We start from the raw sequence: 7601 nt of genomic DNA on the forward strand, positions 1-7601 counted from the left end.
ACCCGCCCAATCTGCTCTCTCATTGGTTGGGGCTTGTCGCCCTCCTCCCTCGGTAAAGACGCAGCACTTCGGCTGGGTAGCGGATCTCGCAGGCTTGGAGCTTCGGTGACCCGGTACCGTCTTCAGTGGTAGAGCTCCCCGTCCCGCCCCGACTAGCTCATTCTTCCTAGAGTCATCTGGACTGTCTGTCACCCTTTCTATGATCCAGGCACTGGTCCCTGAACGGCTCCTGAGAGCCCGTGTGCTTCCCAATCTGACAGGCTTGGAGGCCAGTGTGGAGGGTGTGGCCTCTGCTCGGAGGCAAAATCGGACAGAGCTTAATTTGGGACTCTGGGAGCTCGTGCTTCAGAGCCTTGATCAAGCTGGTGGTCTTCAGTTTCCCCATCAGTACACTGAAGAGGTTGCAGTCCAGTAGCCCCCATCATCAGGGATAATCTCTGTTTGCAGAAAAGGAAACAAGCCCAGGCAGGGGAAGTGGATGGCCCCAAACCGCTAAGATAGTGGTGGGGCTGAGAATCCAGAATTTGCGCCTTTTAACCACCATAGGGCGCCCGCGCCTCATACACTCCCTACGCGCGTCTTCTCCCTAGCTCGGTGCCATGGCGTCCCAGAGTCGTCGGCGGAAGCCGCTGCGGAGGCCTGAGACGGTGGTGCCGGGGGAGGCGGCCGAGACGGACTCGGAGTTCTCTGCGTCCTCGTCGGAGGAGGAGGAGCTGTACCTGGGCCCCTCTGGCCCGACGCGAGGCCGCCCCACGGGGCTGAGGGTGGCTGGGGAGGCCGCGGAGACCGACTCAGACCCGGAGCCGGAGCCGAAAGCCGCGCCGAGGGACCTGCCTCCTCTTGTTGTGCAGCGGGAGACGGCCGGGGAGGCCTGGGGCGAGGAGGAGGCCCCGACGCCCGCCCTCGCGCGCTCTCTGCTGCAGCTCCGGCTGGCTGAGAGCCAGGCGCGGCTGGACCACGATGTAGCGGCCGCGGTGAGCGGCGTGTACCGTCGCGCGGGCCGCGATGTGGCCGCTCTGGCCGGTAGGCTGGCGGCTGCCCAAGCGGCAGGATTGGCGGCGGCCCACAGCGTGCGCCTGGCGCGGGGGGACCTGTGCGCTCTGGCCGAACGCCTGGATATCGTGGCTGGCTGCCGCCTGCTGCCCGACATCCGCGGCGTGCCGGGAACCGAGCCGGAGCAAGAGCCGGGACCGCTGGCCTAGCCATGACCCACTCTCCTTCCTGACTATGTCCTGGGGGTAGGCCTTGCAGTCTCTGGGACCTGGCTCTGTGCCCCTCTCATCATGCTGTTACCCTCAGGGCTAACCCCGCTCCCTGAACAATGCTGAGTGTCTGTGTCTGTGTGTGGATGGCTGGGAGGGTGTAATGGTGTGCAGCCCCGCTGGGCCTTAGCATCTGGTTCCTCCCCCTGGTCCTGGCTCTTGCTGCCTGGTGCTATGCCTGTGTCTGAAGCTTGGCTTCAGCTCTTGGGTAACTAGCACCTCCTTGATGTGTCTCCATCTTGGGGACTCACTGGGCCTCACCTTTACTTTGTCTCTGCCTCAGTTTGGTTTCTCAGTTGGGCTGGTCTTGCTTCTTTCTTCCCCCAGGATCCCCAGAATCTAGTGGGGATCCCTGATGTCTTCCTTTACTCCTTTGGCTCCAGTTCTGGAATTTTGTCCCTCTAGTCTAGGCCCTTTTTCTGCTCCCAAGGCTTGGCCCTGATTCCACCCCCTCCTTCTAGTCCTTGTTCTGCTATCTCCTGGCTCCTTCTTGTGCTTAGTTCCACCTCCTTGGCCTGATCTTGTTTCCTAGGCCCTGCTGTACCCTTAGTTTTGGTGCTGCTGCTTTTTGCTTCTCCCATCCTGCTTAAAATACCTATCTGATCCTGGGCTGCAGGGACCCACTATGGTTTCTTTCATCAGGCCCAAGATGAGGTCCCCTCCTGATCCCAAGGGGGTCCCCCTCCCAGCTCTCCAGGTCCAAGGTGACATCTCCTCCAGACCTGAGTTGGTGTGTCCTCCCCACCTCCAGGCCAAGCTCCAGAGACAAGAAGAGCCTCCTCCTGACTCTCCAGGCTGAGATCCCTGTGACACTCAAGGCCCAAAACAGACTTGCCCTGGAACTTGGGGCACAAGATGACACCACTTTGCAGATAAGGACCACATGCATTGTGTCTGTTCATCATGTTGGCCCTTCAGTGCTTAAAGGACTTGGATTTCTGGGGCTCAGGGCCCGGGGTTAGCTCCTTTCTCCTCACCTGCTCCATCTTCCCCTCCCAGCCCTAGTCCCGAAGTCCCATTCACGTGCATTCCCCTCCCCCACTCTCTTATTCTCCCAACCAGAAGCCGAGATCTGAGCCCCCAGGATGGAGAAGTGGGGAAGAGTGCTGTGTGGCTGACTCAGCAGACTCACTGGATAGCCTCTCCCAACTGCAGAGGAGGCAGCCACACTGCCTGTGTTCTGGAAGAAGCCTGGGAATTCATCCTGGGGCTGAGGGTGGAGGGGAAATAAGAGGTTATTTGGCTTGGGGTGGGGTGGGAGGATTACATTCTGCAAATGGGAGGATTTAGAGAATGAATGTACACTCTTTCTCTACCTGACGTAAAACAGAAAAATGGAGAAAGAAACTTCCTATTAGAGTTGGCTGTTGCAGTGCCTTGAGCCCGGCCAGTTTACACCCACCGCCAACTCCCTGTGGAAGTGACAGCTTCCTTCCAATGGCAAACCCAGCATCAGCCATGGGTCTTATCTTTGCCAATCTGAGAGGTGAAAAATGGTACTCGGTGTTGACTGAAATAAAATGCACAGCCTAAAAATTGAGATTTATGTTTTATTTGGTGGCTTTCTGAGGACTCGAACCCAGGAGGCAGCCTCTCAGATTGCTCTGTTCATAGAGGCGAGGAGGGAGCCAGGATATGTAGAAGTTTTGCCACAAAGACCAGGTAGTCGGAACATCAGAAGATTACTGTTAATTAAAGAAAATCAGATAGCTCAAGGAATTTAGCGCTTTTCTATGTATGGGAAGGTGCAAAGATCTGGGTTCATTGAAATAATTTTCTTGATATGCACCTAGCTGTCTAGGGCCAATTCTTCCACATCCTGAGTTCCCTTAGGGGACATGGTTGGGGGTGGCTGCAGAGGCTGGGCTGCCTGCTTGTCTGCATCCTGAGTTCCCTCTGCTCACCGTTGGGGGTGGCGGTAGTGGCTGATGACTTGATGGCCACAGCAGCCTTTGTTTACTGATAAGGCTGGCACTGTTTTTCACTCACATCAGGGTAGTTTTAAATGGCAGGAAATAAAATTAAAACCACCGTGAGACAGCATTTTTCACCTGTCAGATTGGCAACATTTAAAAAGTCTAACAATACCGATTGTTGGTGTGGAGGTGAAACCAGGGAACTTTTACACCCTGTGGGTGAGAATGTACATTGACATAATTTCCTGGAAGACACTTCAGCAATGCCTGGGGCAGCTGATGGTGGACCTACCCCACAGCCCAGCGCGTGCTCTTTGTTCATAGAAACATTGGTAATTGTGTCATTAACAAGAGAATGAAGACATAAATTTTGATCGATTGATTGGATGGAATGTTAAACAGCAGTGAAAGTGAATTAACTAAAGATAGAAGTATAAACGTGAGTGAATCCCCACCGTGTAACATCAGAAGACCACAGCAAGCTGCAGGAGAATCCATTCAAGATGGTAGCCTTCATCTAAGGTTAAATGACAAATGACTGGTGTGGATTGCTGGGTTTGTAAGCATGTGCCCTATAAATTTAATGGAAAGCAGTAGCAATAAATACCCCTCAAATGCGATTTTGGTTGTTTCTGGTGGACAAGAAGGTGCTATCAGGAGGAGTAATTAGCAGGTTTCACCTAAACTGATGACTCTTTGCTTTTGGACGGGATGGTCTAGACAGAGTTGTTCAGTGTAATGTTCATTGTAACATCTGCACACCTTAAATATTTCATTATGTAAAGAAGAAATGAGGGTAGGTGTCCCAGGCAGAGGAACAGCAAGGACAAATGTCCTGAGGCAGAGGCTTGGCTGCTAAGTACAAAGAGCCAAGGGCACAGGGAATGAAATACGACAGAGCAGTCGGCAGGGGCCAGGCCAGCCTGGGGTCCCCCATAAGAGTTTTGTTCATTTCTCCTGAGAACAGCCAGGAATCATGGAAAGACTTTAAGCAGTAAATTACACAATCAGATGTGCATTTTGAAATGATCTTATCAGCTACTAGGTGAAGAGCAGAGGGGAGCAGGAGCTGGGCGGTAAGCCCAGTCAGGAGTGGTGACAAGTTGAAGTTATAATGGATTGATCATGTTACCGAGTCCAAACTCCGTTCTGCTTGCCACATGACAGGCCAATAAATCGGTAGGGAGTGGTGATAAGTTGAAATTATATTGGAGTGATCATGTTACCGAGTCCAAACTCCATTCTGCTTGCCACATGACAGGTCAATAAATCGGTAGACTAGGTGTTGGAGGAAGGAATAGTGAATTTATTTGGAAAGCCAGCAGATCAAGAAGATGGAGGACTAATGTCCTGGAGAACTATCTTCCCCAAGTCCAAATTCAGACTCCTTTTATACTAAAAAGGGGAGGGAGTGTGGTTGGTTGTTGCAAACTTCTTGGTGTCACAATCCTTTCATTTTGCAGCTGTCACATAGATCAGGTCATGATGTCTCTGTAAACCTCCAACAAGACAAATGTTATTTTCTATTCTGCAACTTTTTATCTTCATATGAACAAGAAAGTGTTATACCCTTAAAGGTGGGAGCCTTGAGACTAGGCTATCTATATTTCAGGCTACAGACAACATTCTTTTACAAAAATGCAGAACCAGCATGATTAAGCACAGGGTTAGAGCCAAAGGAACAGATCTAATAGGGAGTCAGATTTGTTCTTCCCTATTACAATCACAGTTCCGGTGTACAAAAATGGAGTTAAGCAGCCTTTGAGGATCTGGTCTCTACGTCTCTGCACCACTGGGACCTTGAACTTTCTTTGAACTGTACCAGATCCAAGGACACCATCAGCCATAGACAGAACAACACCTCCAGTCGCAACCTTATGGTCTCAAGTTCTCTTCTTTGCACTATGCAACCATTTCAGACCCCAACCAATCCTTACCTAACAAGCACCCTTACTTCTGGCCAGCTCCAGTTGTAATTCTTGAGAAACAGATCATGTAACTAATGATAACTTGGTAGTTTTTGCCTTTATAAGCTCCCTCCATTTTGTAGACTGGCAGGAGACAATTCAAGTACTTCTTTTTTTTTAATCTAAATCTGTTTTTTTCCTCATTAAGCTTTTTTTTTGTCTTCATATTCTTTTGTTTTGTTTTGTTTTATGAGGGGGAGGTAATTAGGTTTATTTATTTATATATTTAGAAGAGGTACTGGGGATTGAACCCAGGTCCCCATGCATGCTAAGCATGTGCTCTACCACTTGAGCTAGACCTCCTCCTTTTTTGCTTTTTTTTTTTAATTTGTTTGTTTTATGAGGCATATTCTTTTTCATTAAAGATTATTACAAAATACTGAATCAAGTACTTCTTGAATCCAAGTCTCCTGGGCCACAGTCCTAACAAACCCCCAATAAGCACCTTTTTATTTCAGTCAAGATCCTTAATTTAATCAGAGCTTCAAAATCCCTTTTGCCATATACGGTAACTCTTACAGATTCCAAGGATCAAGACCTGGAGATCACTGGGGGGGTAATTCAGCTTACCAGACCCCCTACACCAAGGAGCTCAGTCAAGGGCACAGGCTGTTCTCGAGGGGGAGGGCCTCATCCTTATCAGAAGGCCTCTGGGCATCTGAGTGGCCCCAGGTCTCTGCTTGCTTAGCTTTGGCCAAATCTTTGCCCCCTTCTAGCCCAGGGGGAGAGTGAGTGCAATTCAGTTCCTGCTTCATGAGGTGGTGGAGCCCAGTTGTTAAAAGCGTGGCCTCTGGAGCCAGCCTGCCTGGGTTCATGTCTGAGATTTGCCACCTCTGAACTGTGTGACTTTGGGAAAATTGCTTAACTTCCCTGTGCATTAATTTCCGTATGTAGTGTTGACTGATTTGTGTCTTCTCAAAATTCATGTATTGAAGGGGGATGGAGGGTATAGCTCAGTGGTAGAGTGCCTGCTTGGTGTGTACGAGGTCCTGGGTTCAATCCCCAGTGGCTCCCTTGAAAGGGAAATTTTTTTTTAATTTTTAAAAAATGTGCACACAATTGCAATTAAAAAAAAAATTCATGTATTGAAAAACTAATCCCCAATACCTCAGAATGTGACCCTATTTGGAGACAGAGCTTTTAAAGAGGAGATTAGGTTAAATAAAGCCATTAGGGAGGGACCTAATCCAATCTGATGTCCACTAAGAAGAAGAAATTTGGACACACAAAGAGAAACACCAGGCACGTGCAGAGGAGAGACCGAGCGAGGACACACCGAGAAGGTGGCCATCTGCAGGCCAGGGAGAGAGGCCTCAGAGGAAACCAAACTTGCTGCCCCATTGATCTTGGACTTCCAGCCTCTTGACTTGTGAGAAAACAAATTTCTTATGTCTAAGCCACCCAGTCTGGTATTTCATTTTGGCAGCCCCGGAAAGCTAATACATCTATTAACTCAGGATAAGACCATTATCCAGCTCCTAGGATTGTTATAAATGTGTCCGGTGCTGAGCCGACAGATAGGGCTGTCATTTGGCTGTATTCAGTGCATTAGGTGTTGGGACTACAGCCTGAATAAGGCCGACTGTTTGGGTTGTCTATTGCTGTATGACAAAGCACCCTGAAACTTAGTGGCTTAAAACAGCAGTGCTCCCTTAGGCGTGATCCTGGGTTTAGTGGGCTCAGCTGGGTGGTTCTTCTGCTCCGTGTGATGACAGCTGGGGCTGCTGTCATCTGGATGCTTAACTAGACTTTTTTTTTTCCAAATGTTGTCAGTTCTTTTTTTTTTTTAATTGAAGTACAGTCAATTAGAATGTGTCAATTTCTGGCGTACAGCACAATGTCCCAGTCATGCATATACATACATATATTCATTTTCATATTCCTTTTCATTAAAGATCATTATAGATATTGAACATATAGACTCTAAATGCCCAAAATAGTTTACTAGCATGGCTCAGCCGGGCTGGGGCCCACCTCAAGTTTCCTCCTGGTGGCTTCTCCAGGTGGCACCCACGTTGCAGGAGGGAGTCTCCCAAGTGCACAGAAAAGAGACACTGTAGATGTTTTAAGGACAGCCTCAGAAGATACCGTGTCTTCTGTCTCACGCTATTGGTCAATGCAAGTCTCCCGGCCAAGACCAGACTCTAATGGCAAGGCTCACACTGCGGGTGAATCCTGGCGAGGAGTTGATTGAAGGCCTTCTGTGGAAACTGGCTACCACACAGATACAGATCCTTGCCTCACGGAGTTCACATTCTAGCTCAGGGCTTTTTGATAGAAAGTGGGACTACCGGGGGTGGTACCACCATCCCGTGGATGCAGGCAAGTTTCTGGGAATCTTTCTCAAGTGCCCCCCCCAATTTAATATTTTCCTCTCCCATTCTTCATTCTAGAAGGTGCCTTGTAGGTGGAGAAAATGAACACTTATTTCATGAGGCAGTTTTAAAAAAACTTTT

At 49.3% G+C, this 7601-nt stretch overlaps 1 protein-coding gene across 4 annotated transcripts; it reads left to right on the forward strand.

Annotated features, from left to right (window-relative positions):
- The first annotated feature begins 32 nt into the window (after positions 1–32).
- Positions 33–3798, forward strand: BLOC1S3 (biogenesis of lysosomal organelles complex 1 subunit 3). 4 transcript variants are annotated; one of them, XM_031458846.2, is made up of 2 exons: positions 33–113; positions 591–3798. In XM_031458846.2, exon 2 carries the CDS (start codon positions 600–602, stop codon positions 1200–1202), a length of 603 nt encoding a protein of 200 aa, XP_031314706.1. In that variant the 5' UTR covers positions 33–113; positions 591–599; the 3' UTR covers positions 1203–3798. The 4 variants fall into 4 exon arrangements, with proteins under 4 accessions (XP_031314706.1, XP_031314707.1, XP_064345487.1 ...); XM_031458847.2 differs by having other exon boundaries at positions 56–128; XM_064489417.1 differs by having other exon boundaries at positions 57–1238; positions 1905–3798.
- Positions 3799–7601: the final 3803 nt, after the last annotated feature.

The sequence above is a fragment of the Camelus dromedarius genome, chromosome 9 (assembly GCF_036321535.1).
Source record: "Camelus dromedarius isolate mCamDro1 chromosome 9, mCamDro1.pat, whole genome shotgun sequence".
Classification (NCBI taxonomy): domain Eukaryota; kingdom Metazoa; phylum Chordata; class Mammalia; order Artiodactyla; family Camelidae; genus Camelus; species Camelus dromedarius.